This window comes from Ascaphus truei, chromosome 1 (genome assembly GCF_040206685.1).
Source record: "Ascaphus truei isolate aAscTru1 chromosome 1, aAscTru1.hap1, whole genome shotgun sequence".
Lineage (NCBI taxonomy): Eukaryota > Metazoa > Chordata > Amphibia > Anura > Ascaphidae > Ascaphus > Ascaphus truei.
The window spans coordinates 180,131,980-180,157,358 of record NC_134483.1 but is presented as its reverse complement, the minus strand read 5'-3'; the positions used below and the strand labels follow the sequence as shown (position 1 = coordinate 180,157,358).

The 25,379-nt window shown below is 47.4% G+C and overlaps 1 protein-coding gene across 1 annotated transcript in view; it reads left to right on the top strand.

Moving 5' to 3' along the window:
• The window catches only part of RASEF (RAS and EF-hand domain containing), a 145,973-nt gene that overhangs the window by 112,697 nt on the left and 7,897 nt on the right, over positions 1–25,379 (top strand). Inside the window, exons 12-13 of the mRNA XM_075598851.1 lie at positions 8,128–8,275; positions 11,951–12,032. Of these exons, the coding sequence (XP_075454966.1) occupies positions 8,128–8,275; positions 11,951–12,032 (230 nt within the window). The remainder of the gene's footprint in view (positions 1–8,127; positions 8,276–11,950; positions 12,033–25,379) is intronic.

The window sequence follows — 25,379 nt, the reverse complement described above, 5'->3', positions numbered from 1 at the left end:
TTGCATTAACAGGGGATAAAGGGCTTTGGAATACATTCTTGCATACATAGTGCATTATGCATTCCCTGTTCTCCACCAGATATTAAATACATTTGGTTGCAATAAGCATTACATAGGTGGCCAAGTTCCATAGATTTAAGGGTAGCTTACTGGGCTTCATCCCAGTTGTGTGATGCCAGCTAGTCCTACCGTCACATTTGTTATTTGCTTGCTGAGCAAAATTCCATCTCTGTCAACTAACTAACTCCTCGGGGAAAGAGGACCAGAGATGATATTTATTTTGTTTGGGGAAAGGGTCTAATTAAACATTGACAGATTGATTGAAATGGCTGTAAATAAAGTAATGGTGATGGGAACTCAATACATTTCTGCAATCGTGTTAGATAATTAGAAACAACATAAGAGACACAAGTAATGTCCCTTTGGTAGTTGTGTGTGGAAGTATTTATATCTTTCAAAGCACACAGTAATTTGTCCGTTAAATGACCCACACTACGAAAGAAAATAAAATAAACAGAAAAGCTTTCTGAACTTTAGTCTTAACAATTCTGCAATTTGTTTAAAAGAAACAAAAGAATATAATGTGGCCAGGTCCCCCCTGGGTCCCTTTCTCCCCTTACCTCCTGCTGTGACTGCGACTGGCAGCAGAGGCTGGGGAGAGTTCGGGGAGGTGCTCGGTTGCATCCGGCGGGTGGCGGGGCGCTGTGGCTGGTGGAGGGGCGACTGGGTTGCTGGAGGTCCCTGGTGGCTCTCTTAACAGGGCACCACCATATTGGTGGAGTACGCGCATGCTCAAGATGGTGCGCATGCGCAGACGGTAGCGCAAGTGACGGCCACTGGGGAAAGGCTCTACGCAGGGACTATATGTCCCATGAGCCTCCTGTGAGCCTACAGTTAAAACTACACCACACTACACTCAGTAGCTATCTCATCTCCCAGAGGGTGGGGGAAACAGTGCTACAATTGGAAGCACTGCTGAGATTCTGACCTGGTGTGCCCTAATCAGCAGTTAAATTAGAGAAACCAAACTCGAACACCATGTTTGTACTTTCTCAGCAAGAGGTCCACGACTGGGCCTTAGAACTCCATGAACCCCTGCGCCAAGTGATTGCAGTGGGAGGAGTCCCCACCCTTACGTCTATGATTACCATCCGCGACCACACGAGAAGCTCTGCTGGTCTGGCTGATGCCAAGATCCTAGGTCGAAAATATAACCACACTTATCGTTGGAGTGTCATACTAATGGCCACCGAGCAAGAAATATGCATAGAAGATGCCCCTCAGGACCTAAATCAATCAGAGACCCTGCCCGAGGTTTGCCCACTCATATACCCTGGACTACCATTTTCCCGGGCAGCGTCCATTCCAGGACCCTCCACAGACGTCTCCTATCAGGTGGAAGCATCCACCTTCTCCTACACCCCCAGGGGATGGAGGACTCACGCTTGGGCCTCAAGTACACCAACCTGGGCAGTCGTACCCATCCCAGGGTAACCTTCACCTCAAGTGCCCTGATAGAGGCACCCCATCAAGCTTGTCACCTACACTCAACGCTTGTCACCTACACTCAGCCAGTATGTGAGAAGTCCTGCACAAGCTCCTACCCAAGAGCCTGCATACCACAGCCGTCTGTCGACTGGTGGCTCCACATGGGCGTAACTCTACCCCAACTGGTGGAGGCCCTAACCATGTCCTTCCAGGCACAGAACTATCGAAAGCTTAAGGCCTTCTCCGGGGTGTCTCCTTTTCCCACAGGGGAAGAAAGATACAAGACCTGGAAATAACATACCCTTAAGGTGCTGGAAAAATGGTCCTGCACCGACGCCGTGAAGTGGCAATGGATAATGGAGAGCCTAAGATATTCCGCCTCTACGATGGTGAGCATGCACCAGGACCAGCATGCCGACATTACAGCTCAGAGGATCATGGACTTGATACAAGTTTATGGCGTGGAAGAGGATGATAGTGAACTCTGGTTCTTCGACAGAAGGATGGGAAAGATTTGTCCACCTTTATACAACAGATACAGCTGGTCCTTTGGAAACTGCGCAGCCACGATATAATCCCAGCACACACTGTGGATGAATATCGACGCAAGCAGTTCCTCTGAGGAGCTATCCCCACCCGTCATATAGTCATTATGATTTGGTGCTCCCTGCTCCAAGGACCTCCCCCCACGTTCGAGGAGCTATTAAAGCTAGTAAAAGAGCATGAAGACTACACTCGCCTGAATGCTCATAAGAAGTTCAAGGAGTCCCGCAAGGACGAGTCCAAGGGGGCTTCTGCCCTGAAGGCCAAGGAAGCAGAAGGTACAGAGGACGAGCCTCCTCCCAAGACACCTGCCTCGGCGCCCAGAACGCCCAGGAGATGATCTCCTACCTCCAGGAACGAGGCAAACCAGAGTGTCGTCATCTGCTACAACTGCGGCCAGAAGGGTCACTTCTCTCAGATCTGTCCGGAGCCCAAAAAAATGGGACATCCAACCCTAAATCCCTGACCTGCAAGATCTAGTTGGCAGAAACACCCACAACGTCCTCGGAGAGCACCGCAGCACCAAGTCCCAATGAAACACCCCCATCGGACGCTTCATTCGAGTGGGACCGGCTGCAATCATACGCGTCCTTGTAGACGGCATATATTCCTCGGCATTGCTGGCTACCGTGTCACAAATGATAGGAAATAGATTGTAACGGCGCAAAAACTTGTGCACAGTGTCCTAAAAATAAAAATAAATCAATATAGTGTAAAATATATATAATAAATAAATATCTTAGGTGAATAATTAATGTGAACAGTGATCCATTAGTATATATAGTAACATAATCAATTCCACCACCCAGTGTGAAAGTGCTAATTGAGAAGCAACTCAAAACCCTTGTTTAAGACTGTTCTTCTAGTCTGTTCGGTCCCAAGATTCTCCAAAGGTTCAGGGGAGCGCCAATGTTTACGTCATCATTATGTAAGAGAACAATAAAAGCAACATGGTATGGTACAGTTTCAACCTGGTGTAATTATCTTAGAGGTGAAAAATATCCACTCACACTTTTCTCCTTATCAATAAGGCAGTACAGAGATACTCCTCTCTCTGATAGAGCAATAAATCAGGACATCACAGATGCAGACCCCCCCCTCTCTCTCTCCTCCTCTCCGTCGTAATAGATACACCCAAGGAATAACAAGAGAATCTAATTGCGCAATACGTTTCAAAATGTATTGAGATTTACAACAGATAAAGCATATGGATATGCACTCACATGGAATATAAAAACGCAGTCATGGTACGAAATCCCGATTGAAATATAGGCAATTCACCGGTACACACCGCTCCACTCCGCGTCTCAGCTGCCACGGCGTCACTTCCGGCTACGTGGGGTTGAGGGCGGAAGGACTGTGCTGGAGGATCTCCGGTTGCCAGGGCTTCGCGTCACACACTTGCACTGAATGAAATCTGGACACTGATTTAACGCGTTTCGTCGGTACGACTTCTTCAGGAATCTAATTACCCTACCCTTCCTCAATGTATTTATAGGCCCAAGAATGTAAATTAAGCCTAATTGAATTAACCCCAATCACATGATGTTGTACAATGAAAAATCAATTTAAGCATCTACTCATTCCTTAGTAGTGCTCCAAATGCATGACAAATATCAATTCATAATAGCGCAAACATAAAAAACATTTTTTTATCTAAAAACCAATTTTCTAAACATACAAAAATATCTCTAACCATTAATGAGGAAATTAAAAAAATAATTAATAAATAACTTTAGTATCAATCCAATTAACTAAATGACAATGCTAAAATAATCAGATGTAATAATCCTAGGAGGAAACAGGAAAAAAGACAAATCAATAAAAAAATATATAAAAATATATAATCATACAAAAGAAAAATAAGGATGGTCATGGAATACATTTCCATTTTAATAAAAAAAAGATGAAACTCATAGAAATGCTTCTATATCAATGTTGACATTTAACCCCTCTGGAACCAGCGTCTGGAGTTTATGAATCTAGTAGGTCTCGCGCTGGGCCAGAAAGGTCAATCTGTTGCCTCCTCTCCAATGAATTGGCACATGCTCAATTCCCTTATATGTCAATAATGTAGGGTCAGATTGATGGTGGATACTATAATGTTTAGAGACACAATGGGTTAATAAGCTTTTTTTAATATTCCCCATGTGTTCTAATATGCGTACTCGTAAAGGTCTTGAAGTCCTCCCCACATATTGGAGGCCACAAGGGCACTCCAATATGTATACCACGTATGAATATTTACAGTTAATATAATTTTTAATTTTGAACACCTCCTTCGTTGTGTTTGATTTAAAGGCAACATTTTCTAGACTTTTCTGGGCACACACTTTGCATGAAATGCAGCCGTAAAAGCAATTAGGCTTATTTAGCCAATGATGGCTGTTTGTTTTTTCTCTATTTCTCTTCATTGCAGTTGGAGCAAGTAGACTCTTTAAATTTGGTGCTTTTTTGAAAAAGATACTAGGTTGTTCCGGAATGTGGCGTCGCAGTATATGATCATTCCTCAGTACATGCCAATGTCTCGATATTAATTTTCTAATCTGTGTTGCTTCTCGATTAAATTCTGTTACAAATGACATATATTCCACATTCTTAGTTTTGTGTTTACTCTTTGTGCTTTTTGGCGGAATGATTTCACTTCTAGGCATTAAATTTATTTTCTGTACAGCTTTGTTAATAATATTTTCCCCATAATTACGTTCTCTAAATTTTTCAATTAGTATCTCTGACTGTTCACGATACATGTCCTCATTAGTACAGTTTTGTTTAATACGTCTCAGCTGCCCATACGGAATATTCCGAATCCAGTTCCTGTCATGACAACTGGACTCCAAAATGAAGTTGTTAGCATCGACTGGCTTGAAATGTGTTTTTGTCTTTAGTCTCCGTTGCTCTACATAGATGACTAAGTCCAAAAACACAATTTCCTGGGGACTAGTAACGGAGGTGAATTTTATATTTAAATCATTTTCATTCAGTCCAATTAGAAAGGAATCTAGGGATGATTGATTCCCCTGCCAATGAAGAAGTCGTACCAACGAAACGCGTTGTATCAGTGTCCAGAGTTCATTCAGTGCAAGTGTGTGACGCGAAGCCCTGGCAACCGGAGATCCTCCAGCACAGTCCTTCCGCCCTCAACCCCACGTAGCCGGAAGTGACGCCGTGGCAGCTGAGACGCGGTGTGTACCGGTTAATTGCCTATATTTCAATCGGGATTTCGTACCATGACTGCGTTTTTATATTCCATGTGAGTGCATATCCATATGCATTATCTGTTGTAAATCTCAATACATTTTGAAACGTATTGCGCAATTAGATTCTCTTGTTATTCCTTGGGTGTATCTATTACGACGGAGAGGAGGAGAGAGAGAGAGGGGGGTCTGCATCTGTGGATGTCCTGATTTATTGCTCTATCAGAGAGAGAAGTATCTCTGTACTGCCTTATTGATAAGGAGAAAAGTGTGAGTGGATATTTTTCACCTCTAAGATAATTACACCAGGTTGAAACTGTACCATACCATGTTGCTTTTTTTGTTCTCTTACATAATGATGACATGAACATTGGCGCTACCGGGTCATAAGTAACGATTATATACAGATCCTTCTACAACCAACATATAAAACATCTGCCCATGCAGTCGGCGGAAAAGATGAAGTAGTGGGACTCTGTAATGAGGACTACCCCATTGATGGTGTGGTGAAGGTTCCGGTTGGATATACCGCAGCTGAACACCGGCAAGTCTCATATCATTGAAGTGGAGGCTCCGATATTCCCGGAGACCCGAGAACATCCAAGTCCCCGATCATATTGGGGACCAATGCCGATGTGGTGCTGTGGTGTGGTGATGTGGTCGAGCGTATATGCAAGTGGCCGGCGAACTACCCCTGTCCTCCATACGGATACTCCCAGTACTAAAGGAAGAATGCTGCAAAATATCGACCCAAGATGGATATGGGGATCTTTTTAATCACCAAGCAGGGTTAACCGAGATTCCACCAGGGGGAGTGAAGTGTATGGACACAGTGTGCTGCTACCCAGGCCATGATGTGGCTGACCAGTACTTCCCCCTAGAGAGTACCCCCGAAGAAGTCGCCAACTGAGGCTACAAGCTCGTGCCAGAAGTATGGGAGTGGAAGTTCAAACTCTCGGTGCGGATCAAGGTGTTTGTTCAGAATTCTCTCCCCTTACACCATGCCCTTCGATCAAGGTCAAAGGCTGGGTCGAATATACCAGTCACCCCTGGGGAGTAGCAATTGTAAGCTTGAGGCTCTGGCTCTCTCATTTGAGGTACTACGGTCTCTGAAATGTCTCTGGTGGGTATGAAACAAGGACTCCTGGGGTCCAGAGGAGGGCTCATTGGAGCTTCCAGAGTAGGTGCTTGTGGCCTGGGCCCATTACCCATAGCTGTAATGGACATGCTCACCACAGGGCTGAGGTGGGGATGCATATACACCGACCTTAAACCACGGAGTCAGGTGCTTAGTGCGGATTCCGTGGTCAGACGTAGCCGGGTCAGGGTTGGAGAAGGCAGGGTTCATGATATCCAAGCTGGGGTTCGGCAACAGGAAAGCAGGTGCGTAGCGTTTCAGCGTAGGAGCTGCTGCGTAGGAATGGCTTCTGCGTGAGGAGCAGGAGCAGCCCATGATGCAGGCCTCTGCAAGGGGAGAATGCAGACTGGCCAAGGAACACCAAAGGTTAGCACTAGGGATCCAGCGCTTCAGCACAGGAACCAGGAAGCAGGCCTCTGCAAGGAGGATATGCAGCAGGCCACTGGAACAAGGAAACAGGCATCTGAAAGGAGAATATGCAGCAGGCCACTGGAACAAGAAATGGCTAAGGCAGGAGTGTTTGTGGCAAACACAGTACATCCAAGTGAATCTTGGTTTATGTTCAGCCCTTCCTGGGGGGAGGGGCTGGCTCTATATAGTATAGCCAGCGAATAGGGGCTGAGCTGCACAGGAGGCATGCAGGCTGCAGTGATTGCAGGAGCAGGGGATACTGATTGCAGAAACAAGGGGGAGTTGACTAGAAACTGCATAGTTCTGTAAGGAATTCGTTTCAGCCAAACCCAGGAGCGGATTCCTTACAGTAGCTCGTTCGGGAGGTGCCCCTTGATTTTGCTATGCACTACTAGAGGGTCCTTCCATAGGGTCCTCAGTTGTTTCTGTTACTGTCTCTGAATTCTTGTCAGGTCCCTCGGGCTCACCGGCCAAGGGTGTAGTCTCTATTTCGTATCCATATCTCCCACTTGAGGGATAGGCAGTAAGTGGTTGCGGTGCCAGACCTGAACCCTGCCCTCTGCGTCGGGTATGCGGAAGACAGGGAGGCCCGGCATCTGAGATTCCACTTCGAATACTCCATCACGCCAATGGTTGGCTAGTTTGTGTTTGCCAGGTATTCTTAAATTGCGGATGAGAACGGCGTCTCCAGGATGAATTTCCCGATGGCGGACCTTATGGTCGTTTCACCGTTTGTTGCAAGCATTCAGATGTGCTGATGCTTTCTCCACTTATTGATAAGTACTCTGCAGGCTTTCTTGGAGCCGTTGCATGTACTTGAAGTGCGTCCTGCTGGGTACCCCGTCTGTCGATACCCACAGACGTATATCCACGGTAGCCATGCTTTTCGCCCCAACATTAAGAAGTAAGGAGTGAAGCCTGTAGATTCGTGTCTAGTGCAATTATGTGCATGCACTGAGGACTCGACGTGTAGCAGTGGAGGTTCAGGCATCCTGTGAGCCTATTGGTAAAGCTGCACCACACTACACTCAGTAGCTATCTCATCTACCAGTGGGTGGGGGAAACAGCGCTACATACTGTATGCCAAAATATAAACTGTCGATTGCAGAAAATTCAGCTTAGGAAACCAGATACATCATTTACCTTATGGAAAAATAAATAACTAAAAATAAAAAAGTGCAGCAGATGCTGCACCGTGTTGCAGCCTTATATATCTAAAATGTTGCTTTATAAATTTTCACCAAGTCTCCACATCATTGGAAAGCAATACAATATTTATTCATTTCTATATATTGAATACTCAAATGTAATTTGGCACATGATCATAAACTATGCTTCTCATTATTTTAGGCAGAGAGCACAGGCCGAGTCAACAAATATCCCAACACAGAGAAGGCTCACAAGATCGTTCTTGCTGGGGATGCAGCTGTTGGAAAATCCAGTTTTCTTATGAGACTTTGTAAAAACGAATTTCGAGGGAACACAAGTGCCACTTTGGGTATGTTCTAGCTTCATCTAACGTATCTGACACTGAAAGCAAAAGTAATCACAATTTACAATATTTAAATATTTTATATTTACTACTGTATGTTATAATTATACAAGACGCTAAAAAGATGTCTATCTTTACCAGTGATGCTGCTTTACTACCAGTGACATATTGTTTAGTGGCTGAATTTATCAAAGAAAAAACATCCCATTGAAAAGAATGGGATTTTTGCCTTGATAAAGTTGTGCTGTTTTTTTTTTCCTCCAGTTTTTCTCCACTTTTGCAGCTGTGAGACTTTGCTACATCAGCCCCTATGTCTTTATAATTTTAAGTGGAGATGTGTACCATACTACAGTCTCCACTGTGCACTCCAGTCTCTTAGTTATTCCCCTCTGTGAAAGGCACAGCCACAAATAGCTTTACTTTCATTTTGATGTAGTATTGCAGACAACAGACAAAGAGAAAATGCAAGGTAACTACCCTAGCACGAGTGTTTAGGAGAAAATATTACACATGCCATTGCCAAATGTACATTATTGATTTTGTGAAGAGCATGCCACTGCATCTGTTTATCTCCTACTAATAACCAGCATAAAAGTCCTTCCCTTGAGCAGTTATTTCTTTATTAGTATCTGGAGAATTAGCAGTAGGTATTGCAAAGATCTCAGGGACAAATTTACAGAGCACAATTCTGTACATCTTCCGTCACTAGAAAACGCCTTACAGCCCTTTCAAGTTAATGGGCTTAAAGGTGTCTTAAAGAGCCGGAAAGTGTCTTATAGTAGAAGACTGCTTAGTAAATATGGGCCTAATTAGATCCTTCAGATGGGTAAAAGGTTGTAGTCTCAAGCAAGGATGCTTTATATTTTATCTTGTTAATGTTTGTAGAGTATGGCCTTAAAGAGGTTGCAGGGTGAAGTTGCAATGTCATCTCACAATGATGTCTTAGCTTTCTATTGGCCTCGTTAGTGAGGGTGACCTCGGGCCATATTGTTTGTCCTGGACAATAATTTTTGTAAGGGTTTTTCAAAAGTATCTCTGTTGAGTGGGGTAGAGGGGTGTCACATATGACACATCTGTGAGCATGTGACCTGCATACGGGACAAGGGTTAATACTCCGCTTGCAAGCGGTCCCACTTTTCACCTCCGCAAAGGTCCCTCAAATGGACAATATCTCCTATAGAGGATGGTTAGTACACAGCTATCAAGCTGCCCCTCTCCACCTTCGCAAAGGTCCTTCAAATGAGTTAAATCTCTCCTAAATACATCCCCATATACCAGCTGTCACAAACAGCACACTAGTGGGCAGGTGACTTACATATGCAATCAGGGTTAATACACATGGCTACTCTAGACAACTCATCTTAACCTGCGCAAGGTACCTCCGATTAGTTAATATTAACCCCTTACTCAATTGCAATCATATCTATTCGCTTCCACCACCCGAGATAGTTATGCACATAAAAGATGTAAAATTAATATTTGCTAGGGTCCCAGGTCCCTGTTTATTATAGAAAAAGTATGCACTTTAACACACAAAAATCCGTTGTAGCAAAATGTTTCCGAAAATGTTAATACTCTCGCCAGAGCGTGCAAGACCTCAAAATCATCACTTATTAAATGTTTTAATATATGTAAAAATACAGTGCTTAGATTACAGAAAAAGGATTACAAGAACATACAATTACAATACATGCAGAACAGTTTCTCAAAATGAAAGGATGAAACAGAAAACCCTAAACATTACGCAAATGCAATTTTGGTTTTCTCCCAGAGAGGTCACTGACTCAGGAACACGAGATATCACGTGTTTGGTCCAAACACACCTCTGTTGAAATGTGATTTTCATAATCTTTGCTAAGACTTATGTAACACATGTTCCCTCACCCTAAGGGAGATTCACTGCTGTTACTTGATGATGGTGCTACCTGTATCGTTCATCTGGGTCTGAGCATCCACCGTGGTAGTGGGGATAATCAGGGCAGGCTTTTTATGCTTAGTACCTTCTCTTCTGGGTGCAGCACCTCCATTTCCAGAGGGCCTATCATGGGTAACTGCAGTCCCCTGTGGAAAACACTCCCTCCCTGAAGAACTGCAGTCTCAGGCAGGAGTATAAAAACAGGAATGGTTCTTTATTCTTGTACAGCCATACACAGCATACATTACAGCATACTCTTCACTCTCTGATCCCTAGACACAAACCCCAGGGCTTGAGGCCCCACAGGTCTATCCCTGACTCCCATATCCCCTGTGAAATATGCGGTAGCTGTTCCCACTCCCCTGAGGGAGGGGATTTCTCTCTAAATTTGGATCTGCAGCCCCTTTTGTACCCAGAGGAGGGTCCTGGGTCTGAGCCCCTGGTAGGGCAGTACCCAGGCCTTAGGCCTACGCCCTGTCACTCAAGGGAGTTGTTTACTGCAGGAGCAAGGAGCATGGATCACTGCCTGCACTGGTACCAGGGCTTATGTGTTAGGCAGTGCAGATTAGTAGCCCAGGGTGTACCAGGCTACACTTAAATACATTCTTTCTCCATGGAAACAACATAAGCCCACCCCTGTCATTAATCAGCTGTTAGATTGACAGTTTTATGACAGAGTAAAAGAACACTACAAAAATGACTTTAGATCCTGCCTCAATATCTAAACGTCCTCATAACTTCCTTAACTAATACTTACACATACGTGAGTCACATCAATACATTCAGCCACTCATGACGGATGCAACAAGAGTAATGACCATGACCGTCTTGTCCCAAAACCAGAGCGACAGTATCTGTTCTAAACGTGATCTTGATGAGTATCTTGCTAAACGTGATTTGTCTGTAATCATTATATGCCACTTGATGCCACAGATACACATATGTAATTCATAACATGTTCCGTAGATGACGTCACATGATATTCTCATTTTTAATAAAGTCCTTCAATGAGGGCATAACCTAATGGTTACCCCTCTCTGGAATGTACCAGCAATTATTCAGAAACTGTGGGGGTTGCTTTGAGGCTGGTAGAGTCAGCTCTGCTTAATGTTTACGGCCCTCTAACCAACACATGTCACTTCTAGTGGGCCATCCAGGATATTCCCCCACCCAAATACATTCTGTTTGAAGCGCAGCACCCACCCATGACAAACCTGGACCGGTCATAAACCAAATACACTGTATTTTCAAACCCAAGCTCGACCTTTTTAACCCCCGAAGCACCAGATGGATCAAAATACATAATATCATGATATTATCATGACAAAGGGTCTCTTGAGATAAGAGGGCTGCTGTTCAGCTTTGGGGAAACCACTGGTTCAAATAAGGTTACAAATAATTGTAATAATAATAACACCTAGCTGCTTTAATTATTTTTTAAATGTATTGATAACATGTTTAGGGAATCTTCAGCATCATACAGCTGACATACAAATCACACAGTGGAGATCAGAAGCAGGAGCGCAGGAACTATAAAAATATCACGTGTGAGCACATTCACATGACTCACACAGATCTGTAACCCTGTCTTTCACCATGATCTCTTGGCGTGCAATGCTTTCACTGCAGCTAAGGATTCTAGGTAATGACACGCAAATGAGCACACATTGCATGACACCTTTTTCTTCTTGTCCACTTAACACAGACCCCTAAAAGTTTAAATAAACCAACACTGACCACCTTAATTTCATTTTGTGTTAAAAAAGGAGTAGATTTTCAAATGAAGACGTTGGTAGTAGATGGGGAGCCCACACTGTTGCAGCTCTGGGATACAGCAGGCCAAGAAAGGTATTGAATAATACAATCTATTAACGCTTTTTGTAAGTGTCAAAACTGTGTATGATCTGGTAAATTTCCCAGTTATATTTATGCATGTTGTACTGTATTGTGAGAAATTACATTTTATTCTAAAATATGTGACGTGAAATATAGCATTTAAGAAATTCAGATTATTTGAGGAATTGTAAATTTAACTCTGGGTAGAATAATCAGGCACTCCAGGGAGCTTGTAAAATGTCAATTAAATTTATTAAGTGTTCAATTTTTTTGGTCCCCGTCTAGGATTTTTCTCAGAACCCAATTTTTTTTTAAATGAAGACCCTTAAATACTTTTGGATATTTAGGAAAATAATCCATTTGTATTCTTATTTAAGATAAAAAAAATTTACATGGAAGAAGCAGATAATTTAATAGACTCAAGACACTTATTTAATTACTGCATACTGTATACCAGGGTAATGGAATATATAATTTAAAATGATTTCCCCCAGGTGAGTCATGAACAGGCATATCAGATACCGGGGAATATGTATCATTAATAAAATGATGCAATTTGCTCCATAACAATTTAAATTGCACCACTCGGCGATCAGTGTATGACGTGTTATTTCAGTTTCCTACCTGTACATGTGGTGAAGAACTTTTGAGCAAGGGTAATACTATTTTCGACTTCATAGATTTAAATGATGCAATAATAAAAAGAATATAACACAATTTACAGGAGAAAAAAACAACACTCCCAAAACGACCCAATTTCCACTGATGCAAGTGGAGCCAATTTAGTGCATTACACATTAAAGAATTGTCTCAGATTGGCACAACATGGAATGGTTCCTCTTAATGTCAACAAAATCTCATCATTTACATCTGATATAATTGATATAGATATCTGTTAGACGCACTAATCTTGTCAACCAACTCAGCATTTAAAACCGCCTTTGAATTAATTTAGCATTTCCAGGATAAACACTCATTGAGGCTTACTTTTTTTATTGAAAAAATATAGTTATAGACATTATTAATATAAGTAAGAAGAAAGTAGCTAAGTAAGTAGTGTTCTTATGTTCAGCAATTCAATACATTCCACGTCCATTTTTCAGTTTTATTAGAAGCAAGTTAAATATATATGGCATAGTGTCGGAATATTCTGAAAATACTTTAGAGGATATGTGGGATGTGGGAGTTTCTTTGAACATTTTGGTTTGTATAATCAATGCAGAGAAATGCTTATGATTTTCTAAATGATCAATATGATGATTGGTGGGAAAGGCAAGTACACATTTAGCAAGTACTGATGGTTTATTCAAAAAATCCTTTATTAGTGTTAAACAATCCTTAATTAGTGTGGCCTGGGTTCCCCCTTGGGTCCCCCTGTGTCCCCTTGCCTTCCGCTGAGACTGTCAGCGGAGGCTGGGAGAGTTCGGGAAGACTGCAAGAGTTTGCGGTAGAGACCGGAGTGGCGAGCGCATCGCCGGAACTCCGCCGAGGGCGTCGCCATCTTGGAAATGTGGCCGTGTATGTGCAGTGTAGTTTGCACATGTGCAATGTGGCCTGAGGTAGCGGCGGCCATTTTGGCACACCCCGCGCATGCACAGAACAGTCACACTGCGGCGGCCATTACCTCAAGTACTCCGACTCCCCTGTTCATTTTGTGGCTGCTACAGGGACAAGCCCTTAGACAGGGACACTGCCCCATTTAGCATTCAGAGTGTCAGGGACACAGAAGGACGCTGCAAAGTAGTTGCGTCCTGTGGTCTGGGACCAGACCACCACCGCAAGGCACAGTGACTACCTTCATGGTTATATTATCCACGCCGGAATTCACCCCACGTGGAACAGATGCTGCCAGGGTGGACATGCTCAGATGCAATAAGACAACGGATCGTCGAGTGTTTGCGGCCCCCGCTGCCAACATTTTGCGCTTGTACTGTGAAGGCCACCCCGATGCAGAGGCTCAAGACCTGATACGCGCCTTGACCAGGACGTACTGTACAGCAAAAAGGACGACCCAATTGCGCTGTTGGCCCACTTTCATGCCCTCAAGCAGATGGAAAATGAGAAATTGTCCGAGTTCCTCCATCGTTACAGCTAGCCCTGTGGACCCTGATCCACAAAAAGGTCCTCCGGATGGCAGAATTTGACGACTACCGGACCTGGCAATTCCTGCGGGGAGCCTCCCTCAATCATCCCTTAGTGGCTCGAATCTGTTGCAATATCTCCTCCGAAAATCCTCCCAACTACGAGGATCTCATGGATCAGATCCAGGATCCAGGCCATCCTCCAGTTTCAGACCCCTGCGCGAACTCGTGACTCATCACGAGGGGAACAAACTGCAATGCTCTCAAAGAGAAGACTCCCACAAGGAGAAGGCCAAAGAGGCCGACCTCCTCGATGACCCTCCTCCCAAACAACCTTCCGCCAAACTCCACACATCCGGGAGACTGTCCCCTACCTATTGGACCAAAATTGACCTCTGTGGCATCACCTGTTTCAACTGTAGACTGAAGGGTCACTTTTCACGGGACTGTCCGGAAGAAAGACAAAAAAAACTCCTTGGATTTCCAACCCTAGGGCCATGACCTGCCGGGTAAGTTGGCAAAAATGGCCCCTTGTCCTCAGAAAGTACCTCCGCACCAGACCCCGAAGAAAACCCCCCATCGGACGCTTACCGTTGTGTAGGACCGGCTGCCATCATCCATGTCCTTGTGGATGGCATATACGCATCGGCATTGCTGGACATTGGATCTCAAGTAACCATTTTCTACCGGTCGTTCTGACCTTCATCTCAAACATCTGCCCTTGCAATCGACTGATAAGATGAAGCTATGGGGACTCAGAAATGAGGACTACCCCATTGACGGCATGGTGAAGGTTCAGCTGGAAATACCCCAGCTGAACACCGGCAAGTCGCACACCATGGATGTGGCGGCTCTCATATGAGCCTCGATTACACCCAAGTTCCCCGATCATACTGGGAACCAACACCGACGTGGCGCGGGCATTGATTAGAGCTAAAATTGCAGGATGCCGGCGAACTACCCTTGTCTGCCCTACCGATACACCCTGTACTCCGGGAAGAGTGTTGCAAGGTATCAGCCCAATATGGGCACAGGATCCTCTACAACCTCTGAGCCAGGGTAACTGAGATTCCACAAGGGGGAGGGGCTCCAAGCTGCCTTCTCCACTAGCGAGATGGATGTGGGCTGCAGCCGAAACGCCAAACACACCATCTGGTTAAGCGAAACCACTCCCTTCAGGGAGTGGTCCTGTCGCATCACTCCTCGAGATGTGGAGGACATGAGAGACGTTTTACAGGAGATGGAGATGGCAGGGATTGTGACCGAGTTCCGTAGCCCCTACATATCGCCAATCGTGGTGGTGAGGAAAAATAATGGGTCAGTCCGCCTGTGTGTGGATTACCGGACCCTGAATAATTGCACCGTGCCTGACCAATACACTCTCACGTGAATTGAAGAACTTCTTAACGTGTCAGGGAGCAACTGGTTCAGTGAACTGGACCTGAGATCTGGGTACTACCAGGTACCGATGAGTGCAGAGGACCAGGAGAAGACAGTGTTTGTGTGTCCTCAGGGCTTTTACCAATTTACTCATTTGCCCCAATGCATCTGTGGGGCTCCCGCAACGTTTCAACGCCTAATGGAAAGACCATAGGTGACATGAATCCCAGGGAATGCTTGGTCTACCTGGACGATATCATCGTCTTCAGTAAGACCCTGGAGGAGCACGAGGAACGCCTGCTGAAGGTGCTGGATTGGCTGGGCCTGGAAGGTTTGAAACTGTCCTTAGACCGGTGCGATTCTGTCACACATCCATGAACTAGATGGGACACATAGTGTCCGCGGATGGGATAGCCACCGATCCCGCCAAAGTAGAAGTTGTGGTGAACTGGCCCAGACCCGAGAACATCGTGGAGCTCCGTTCATTCCTAGGCTTTTGTGGCTACCATCGCCGCTTTGTGGAGGGGTATTCTAGCCGAGCAAAGGTCCTTAACAACCTTCTTAAAATATACCCGGAGGATTCTGGACGAAAAGCCACCTCCGTGAGAACACCATTTGGCGACAAATGGACGGCTGCCTGTGAAGCGACATTCAACGGTCTTAAGAGTAGCTTAACGGAGGCGCCCGTTCTTGAGCAAGCCGACCCAGAGCAGCCCTACATTCTTCATGTAGATGTGAGCCTCAACGGCCTAGGTGCAGTCTTGCACCAGAAGTACCCGACTGGCCTCTGACCAGTGCCAATGTTAGCCGCAGTCTGACTCGCAGTGAGCAGAATTATCCAGTCCATAAGTTGGAATTCCTCTCTCTCAAGTGGGCGATCGTGGACAAACTCCATGATTACCTGTAGGGCGTCACCTTTGAGGTACAGACTGATAACAATCCATTAACATACATTCTAACATCCTCCAAACTAGACGCCACCAGCCACAGATGTCTGGTGGCCATCTCCAATTACCGGTTTATGAAATATAAACCTGGCCCCATAAATTTGGAGCTGATGCTCTATCCAGAAGACCAGGACTGGGTACCACCCCGGACGATGACCCCTGGGAGGAGATCCATGGACCAGGGATGCGAGCTATGTGCTCAACAGTGGCTATAATGCAGGATAGAGTGGCCTTCTCTGAACTGAGGGTTGCGGATTCCTTGGGATGCCAAGCCAAGCCTACTGTGACCCAGCAGGGATGAACATCACCCCAGACAAGATCATCGCGTGGAAGGATCTGGTACAATATCAAATACGGGATCCCGTGACTGGCATTATCCGCCAGGCCATCCAGCAAAACAAGCCAGCCATTCTAAAACATGCCCCCAGCGACATGGTCGTAATACTCATGCGAGAAGTGGATACATTCGAAATTGATAATAATCTACTCTATCGGGTGGTGCAGTACCACAACCACCCTGAAAGACGGCAACTGGTTCTGCCCAGGAACCTATAACATATGGTCCTGAGATCATTGCATGACGAACATGGGTATCTCGGCATAGAGAAGACCTTTGGGTTTGTACAAGACCGGTTCTTCTGGCCACGTATGTGAGAGTCAGTAGAATGACACTGCCACCGGTGCTCACGGTGCATCCAGAGCAAGACCCTCCCTACCAGAGCTGCACCAATGGCTCACCTGAAGAGCTCGGTGTCACGAGAGAACAGACAATATATCTAATAACCGGGCCAGATTGAACAAGACTAGGATATAGTAAACTGAATGAGTTTATTTCCTATGAGCTGAACAGACAATACATCAAGCAAATAACATTACAGAAATATTTACACTTACTGGGGTTGGACAAGGAGATATTCAGCCGAATAGCAGCTCCTTAGTTATTATAGGTCACAACAAGCACAACAAGCATAGGAATAAGGGGTGCAAGCAACTATATAGATGCAGACCCCCATTACTAACATGGCAGTTCAGTTATTGGTGAACAATTACATTGTCCCAATCACAGATTGCCAGGTAACGCGAGAAGCAGGGTTTACCCAGCCCCTCATTAATACACCCCTCCCCTGTAGCTACTTGGCCAGCCCATTTATAAAAAACTATGACCTGATACCTTCGTTGCCATCCTGTCTAGCAAAAATGCTTATTGGGCAGGGGTCTTTCATGTAAGGTGTTACGTTTGACAGGTCACAATGGTTATTTTCCATCTGGGAGAGCTGGTTGGATAGGCAATTAGGCGAGTCACCTCCCTTGATGTACAGGCTTTTTCTCACCTCTGAGGAACTTCTCCACAACAAAGCCTTTCAAGTAGCCTCCTTTGATCAGCATTTGGTCTCATTAACACATCAGAGGACTCATATAACTCACACTGCCTTTCTGAATAAAAATATGGCATAAACTATTACACATCATACTTTCTATTGGTAAGAAGGGGTTAACAATCCCTGGGCCGCCTGCTATAGGTGGGATTTAACTTGTGTCCAAATATCACCGTTATAGCATGTATACAATGAAAGTTATAATTTTTTCACTTTATCCATTGTCAGGAATACAATACAATACCATTTCTCCCTCTCTCCATGTTAATACATAACATAGCAATTAATTCTGCTGAAGTGGGGAAATGCATATCCACATATACACAATATGGTTAACCCTTTCCCTCCCGACATGATTTCTACACATACAGGAATATAACACAGACTGCTGGGGAAATAAATCTAAGACCTGGGGCAATTCTGCTGAAGCAGGGGGATGCAGATCAACATATACACAGATCCCATTAACCCCTCATACCCTGATCATGACACTCGGGTCCCATGGACCTGGTGTGCATGGATTTCCTGTGCTTTAAACCAGACGCCCAAGGCATCCGCAATGTGTTGTCATCATGGACCATTACACACATTACGCTCAAGTCTTCCCCACAAAAGACTAGAAGGCCATTACGGTGACGAAGATCCTGTGGGAGTGGTACTTTGTACAATATGGCCTACCCAACCGCCTACATTTAGATAAAGGCTTGACTTTGAGAGTAAACTCATCAGGGAATTACTCAAGCTCTTCAACATTACTAAGTCCCGAACGACCCCGTACCATCCGGAGGGAGATGCTCTGCCGGAAAGGTTTAACAGTACGCTACTCGACATGCTCGGTAGCCTTAAATGTGCTCATAAAAGTGAGTGGAGCAAGCATGTGGAAGCATTGGCACATGCTTATAACTTTACCCGCCACAAGTCCACAGGGTACTCTCCCTACTTCCTTATGTTTGGGCGAGAAGGCAGGCTGCCTGTGGATGTGCGTCTGAGGGTATCAACTAATGGGGTACCCAATACGACGCATTTCTGATATGTGCAACGGCTCCACGAAAGCCTGCAACAGGCTTATCAGCTAGCCGAAAAGTCCTCTTCCCAGCTGAACGCTAACAATAAAAGACGATATGACCATAAGGTCAGACATCGGCAGATTCGTCCTGGAGACGCGTGCTTCTCCGTAACCATGGGATCCCTTGGAAACATAAATTGGCCAACCGTTGGAGAGACGTTGTAGTGTTCGGGGTTGAGTCACAGATGCCGGGACTCCTGGTCTACCGCATAAAAGAGAAGGAGTGGCTCAGTGAAACACTGATTGGCACGGAGTTTGAAGCAGAGGAACCTAGTTAAATTCCCGGTGTTGGCTCCTTGTGACCTTGGGCAAATCACTTTATTTCCCTGTGCCTCAGGCACCAAAAACATAGATTAAAGGCGCCACGTGGCAGGGACCTGTGCCTGCAAAATGTCTCTGTAAAGCATTACGTAAAACTAGTAGCGCTATACAAGAACATGTTATTATTATCTTATTATTATATAAAAGACGTGGCTGGCCGGGTAAGGGTCTGGCACCGGAATCATCTCCTACTTATCCCACAAGTGGGGGATGACAAGCCAGAAATGCAGGCTTCACCTCTGGACGGTGAGCCAGAAAGATAAGAAAACAACGAGGAAGCCATAAATGAGACTACCGAGGATTCTATGGAAACTGAAGAAACAGTCAACAAAACCGTAGAGGATCCTATCGAGGGACCCTCTCAAAGGCCACCCAGAAACCATGGGGCACCTCCCAAAGGAGCTACGGGTAAAGGGCCAAGACAGCAAACGCCTACTCTGGTGGCTCAGATGATCCAACCTTTGGACCCCAGAAGTCCTGCTTTGTACCCCAAAGAGACATTACAAAGACACTAGTACCCCCAATGGGAGAGGCTGAGCCTCAGGACTATGAACATTACTCCCCAGAGGGAGTTGAAGATGGGCTTCGCAGAAGCCAGTGTGCAAGGTACCTTCCAAATCGGGTAACCTACGAAACAATTGGGGCACCCCACTATGAGGCTCAGCAGTGGTTTCGAAGTAAGATCAAATCTGTGATTGTGATGTTCACAGAAATGTACACTCTCATGTAAAGTCGATTTATGTGATAAGTTGTACCCATGACACTGCATTTGTTTTATATAACTCGTTGTTGATTATAGTTATGTGTTACAATGTTACCAAGCGGGTGTCAGACTTTTCACCAGGGGGAGAATGTGGCCTGGGTTCCCCCTTGGGTCCCCCTGTGTCCCCTTGCCTTCTGCTGCGGCTGTGACCATCAGCGGAGGCTGGGGAGAGTTCGAGGAGACTGCAGGAGTTTGCGGTAGGGACCGGAGTGGGAGCGCATCTCCAGAGCTCCGCCGAGGGTGCCGCCATCTTAGAAATGTGGCCGCGCATGTGCAGTGCGGTTCGCGCATGCGCAATGCGGCCTGAGGTAGCGGTGCCATCTTGGCACACCCCGCGCTTGCACACAGCATTCACACAGCGGCGGCCATTACCTCAAGTACTCCGCAGGGGAACTACAAGCTCCAGCAGCCCCTCGGGCTGCAGATCACATGGCGCAAAACAGCCAATAGGGCTGCGAGGATCCCCTGCTCCAGAGAATGATACATTTCACGTTCTTGCAGCTATGCCAGTCAGAGCTGGGACATCAGAGGGTAAGGCTGTAGGTGCAAGGTGTCAGTAGGCCCGTGCACTAGGCCAGAGACCCCCTGTTAGGCCCCAGCTGGGTCCCGACTCCCTTGTTCAGTTTGTAGCTGCTACAGGGACAGGCCCTTAGACAGGGACACTGCTCCATTTAGCATTCAAAGTGTCAGGGACACAGAAGGACGCTGCGCAGTAGTTGCTGCCTGTGGTCTAGGACCACACCACCACCGCAAGGCCCAGAGACTACCTTCATGGTGATATTATCCATGCTGAAATTCACCCCATGTGGAGGCGGATGCCATCGCGGACAACGTTGTTTGAGCAGTGGATCCCTTATCTTCAGCTGGTGATACCAGGTGCTGGATCACCTGGAAGGCATACCAACATTCCACAAGTGCATCAACAGTAACACGCGGGTGTGGGCACTGCTGTCACACACTTTGGGTGGGTTGACTCTGTGGACACCAGGGTGGTTGAGTGCCATGGGGCAGCTCAGTACTTTGTGGTAAACCCCACCAGGGTGTGGACACGGTGTTGGGGGGCACTGTGAGGGGGTACGGCCCTGCGAGGCCTGAGTGGTACTGTATTATCATTATTATTACACATTCAGTAAAACGTGTTATACTATACCAGTGTGTATTACTTATATATTGTCCTGCACGGGGTTATCCAACACTGTTAGGATCCTGTGCAGGTGGAGGTGCTGTCACCAGACGGATCAGGTACACCCCAGGCTCCCAGCAGCGGAGGTTCAGGCCTCCTGTGAGCCGCAGCCATATCTCCCAGGGGGTGGGGGAAAGTGCGCTACATTAGCTGATAGTATATACTGCATAAGACCATGACATAACTACAATTGCATGTCTTAAATTGACCAATTTCAATGCATTTTCTAGTTTGGTGCTTTCTGAATTCATTTAAAGGACGGAAACACAAAATTAAATGCTTGCAAGTTGAGATGTGCAAACCTTTCACCCAAGTTTGCAAACCATACGAACATTTTTCCTCTCTCTCCCACAAAAAAAAAATACATTTTTCGGGGTTCATTAACCTCTGGCAAGATTAGACCTTTTCGCTCAATTGTCAAATCTTGATGGAAATTATTGAATTTCGATTGTGCAAAATAAAGGAGTACTTCAGTATTAGGTGATACCTTTTTTATTCGGATTAACAATCGATATTATAATATCCTGTAGCGGTCATGTAAAATGCCTACAGTCATCTCTCCTGTTGGCAGTAAGGCCTGGTAAGTGTGGGCATGCCAGCAGTAATTATGGAGGTTTCCCCTCACACCCTGGTGGGGTGCTCTGTGTATGGCTGGGACTGGTCACATGCTCTGACTCCATGGTTAGTGATGTCAGAGATGTGTCAGCCTCAGAAGCTTACATAAGGCACAGCACTGTGTTGCAAAGTTAGTTGCTGTCTAGTTAGTTGTTCTGCAGAGAAAGGAGTTCCAGCTCTTGTCAGAGCTGAGGAAGGAGTTCAAGTTCTATCAGAGTGTCAGTTATGTTATAGTAACTCCATGGGAGGCTGTGTCCAGGGACCTGGCACAGGACAGTGATTCCTGCGGGAATAGTGAATCCCTGATCTGATTGACATACCTAACTAAAGGGAGCACTGGCGAGATGAGCGGCTGAAGATACTCCTTGTGGAGGGCAGTTGCCCTGCCGTGTCAATAAAGATGAGTTCAGCCAGAAACCCTCTCGTGTATCTATCTGGAATGAGTGTACAGAGAGGAGCACCACGGAGGAGTTCCTCGCCAGGATCATCCCTTTGCGGACGCAGGGACCCTGGTGAGGTGGAGGCGCTGCACTGGAACTAGGTGAGACTCAGCACACTACCTCAGCTGCCTGTCTGACGGGTTCTCCCCACACACCATCATGCGGGAGACTCAGGAGTCCTGTAGCCAGCAGGTGCACCATCAGGCATATTCACACTGTAATGGGGTCCGGTTAGACCACAGGGGCCAATGTGAGATTGGGTGGGTCAGGCCGGGCCAGAAACACCGTTACATTTGGAGGCGAGCTGCTGAGATCAGATCCGTCAACAGGACAGGCTTTTAGCTAGGTCACTGGGAAACAGGGAGAGTGTCTGCTGCCACTTTGTGCTGCGTAGGGACGGACCTAGGGGTGGTCAGGGGGCTGACGGGATATTGTCAGTTCGCAGGGACAACCTAGGGGCCTGAAGGGAGTGAGGGGTCTGGAGCGGGCTATAGCTGACCGAGTCACCTTGAGGCAGTGCTAGTTGGTAGGATGCCAGAAGGGACAGCCTGTTAACTTGGTCAGGAGTCCTGGAGAGGGTCTGCGCTAGGCTGACCAAGACAGGTAGACGCCCCAAGTACTGCATGGCAGAGCCAGCCAGAGTACCTAGCCATTCCAGACACTCACCGTAGGGAGCACAGACTGGGAGGAAGGAGTCACAGCAGACACTGAGAGAGTGAGCCTAGCCTGAGGTAGTGCAACACTGGGTCACACCTAGATAAGGTACACATGTGGTGGTGCATCTGAGCTAATCTTTATTGTACCGGTGTGGTGGCTGCCCCGCAGAGTGGAGCCTCATGTACGACAACTGTTATGAGAGAGTGGAGGAGCCGCGTGGCGCGGAGAACGTAAAATGGCGGACAGAGGCTGATGGGGAGGGCACCCGTGGCGTGCAACCCACTGAAGAGCAGACTGTCGCCGAGTTGTCATTGACCAGGCTGCTCTGGAGCGGAGCGAAGGCTATAGCTGCCCCGTTTTTATCCTGTATGGGACAGCGAGGGGCCACCCTTGAAGAGTGTGAAGAAATTGTTATAATTGGGGGAGAACCCCGTGAGGAGAGCAAACAGATGGACTTTTTGGGCTCAAAAGTCAACCAAAATGGCGGTTCCCGCTTGCTAGGGAAACCGCATGGGACAGTTACAGAAAAAATGGCTGCTGCAGGACTTGCACAGAGCTGGCCGGGAATGGCGCGAACAGCAGAGCCCCGCCCTGAAGGGGGGCATGGCGCGAAAGCTATGGCTGTGCCGGGATGGACAGTGACTAATTCAGCCCCTGTGCTGAGTCAACCGTTGAGTCTATGGGACCCTCCCCTGATTTCTACCAGGGGGAGTGACTTTCAACTATGGCCTGTGGGAATGCACCCACTGGGCCCAGGGACTGATATCCAGACGGCGCCACTACAAAAAGTAGTTCCGGCCGTGGAGGTGATTTGCAAGCAAAGGTACCTTGTGCAAAAAGCTGCTGCAAGGAGAAGGCGGGAACTAGCCGCGGGAAAGGACTCCAGCTCTGGGGAGGAGACTGGCGCGAAAACGCAGACCGCGCCCACCAGGACTGAGAGAGGTGCGGCCTTAATTAAGGGGCATGATATTCCCCTGTGGGACCCGCCCATTATTGCAACCCCTGGGGGCGGGTTCCAACTCTGTCAGAGAAGGGAGGAGCCGAAGCAGGGAGTGGCGGATCCAGCAACTTCCACCAGTCAGTTGCGAGGAACCACAGAGAAGGAGAGACCTGTACAGGAAGTGACTCCTGTACCAAGAATGGCCTGCTCCTCCACTGTGGGCACTATGGTCTCCACCCAGCCCTACTCAGTGCCCGGCGGGGTGCTGGTGGTGAGGGTGGCCAATACAGAGACGGTAGTCGGGCTCTGCCTACAATGCGGGCTGCCCGGAGGTACAGTGAATACGATGGCACGTTGCCCTCATTGCGGGACTTTGTATCTGTGGCCTATGCCCACATTCGTCCCAATACAGCCTGCTGACCCCCCGGTGGATGTGACACGGCGCTCTGCTGAGTCCCCGGGCGCGCTGTGGATCAACCGCGCGAGTCCCGGAGACAGGGGACTGGAGCCGGTCAAGTCGGCTGGGTCACTGGCCATTGAGGCGGCTGGATTAAACCCCGCGACAGGGGCAAAGAGACTTTCACCCCGCCCCGAGACCCCTAGGTCGGGGCGAGGGGACTACTCTGATGAGGACCTCCGTGAGCTGGCGGTAGCAAGAACGGAGCGGAAAAGACAGACGGGGAGAACGACGCCCCGTGGGGTGAGTGACCGGACGTCCCCCGCAGATCGGCGATCCGACCGACGGAGTCCCGCCATCCCAGGACCTGGCGGAGATGGGAGAGAGACGCCTACACCCCTGCGGATGGGTAAGCCAAAAAGCCCTATCTCTTACCTGGTCACAACAGACGGCGAAGCGCTGGAAGGGCCGCGCCAGGCCCAACGCGCACGTGGAGGGACGGCATCACTTCCGGTGGCGACGGCGGAGCAACCGGATGTCGTGGGAGAAGAGATCCCGCATGGGGGTCCAACGCGAGATGGCGACGCTTCCGGTTCCGGGGAGGACGTCACTTCCGGTGGCGACGGCGGAACCCAGGAAGGGGAAGCAGCGACGCTTCGGCGATTGGGGGAAGGTCCCCGACCGCTCGTATTGCCCAGAAATCGGAGAGGCGATCTCAGGACTGAGGAGGGTGAGACATCATCCTTGGACCAGTCTACGGACAGCCAGGAGCGGGTCGTAACCCCGTGGGGTCCCGTTCCCTGCCCCTATACCCAACCCCATGCCCTAGCTAATGCCCCTACCCCTATCACACGGTCACCGGGTTCACCGCCCAGCTTGGAACTTGTGGACATACCTTTGGGGGGGGAGGAAAAACGGACTGGGGAGAGGCAGCTCAGTGGAGCTACGGAAGGTGATTCACGGGGAGGAGGGGAATTGAGGGTGGCGGATACAGCACCCCAACCGGCAGTAAAGGCTCCGGGGTCCTCGAGGTGGTTCAACTCGCGATCTACAAGGTCGTCAGGGGTATTTTCATTTGATGACGACCGGGAACCAGGGCCTAATCCCTTTAAGGAGACCCGGTGGTGGGCTCCACTATTTGAGGGGTACTCCGCGTGGATGGACCGTACTCGGTTCCTCATCCGGCGGGAGGA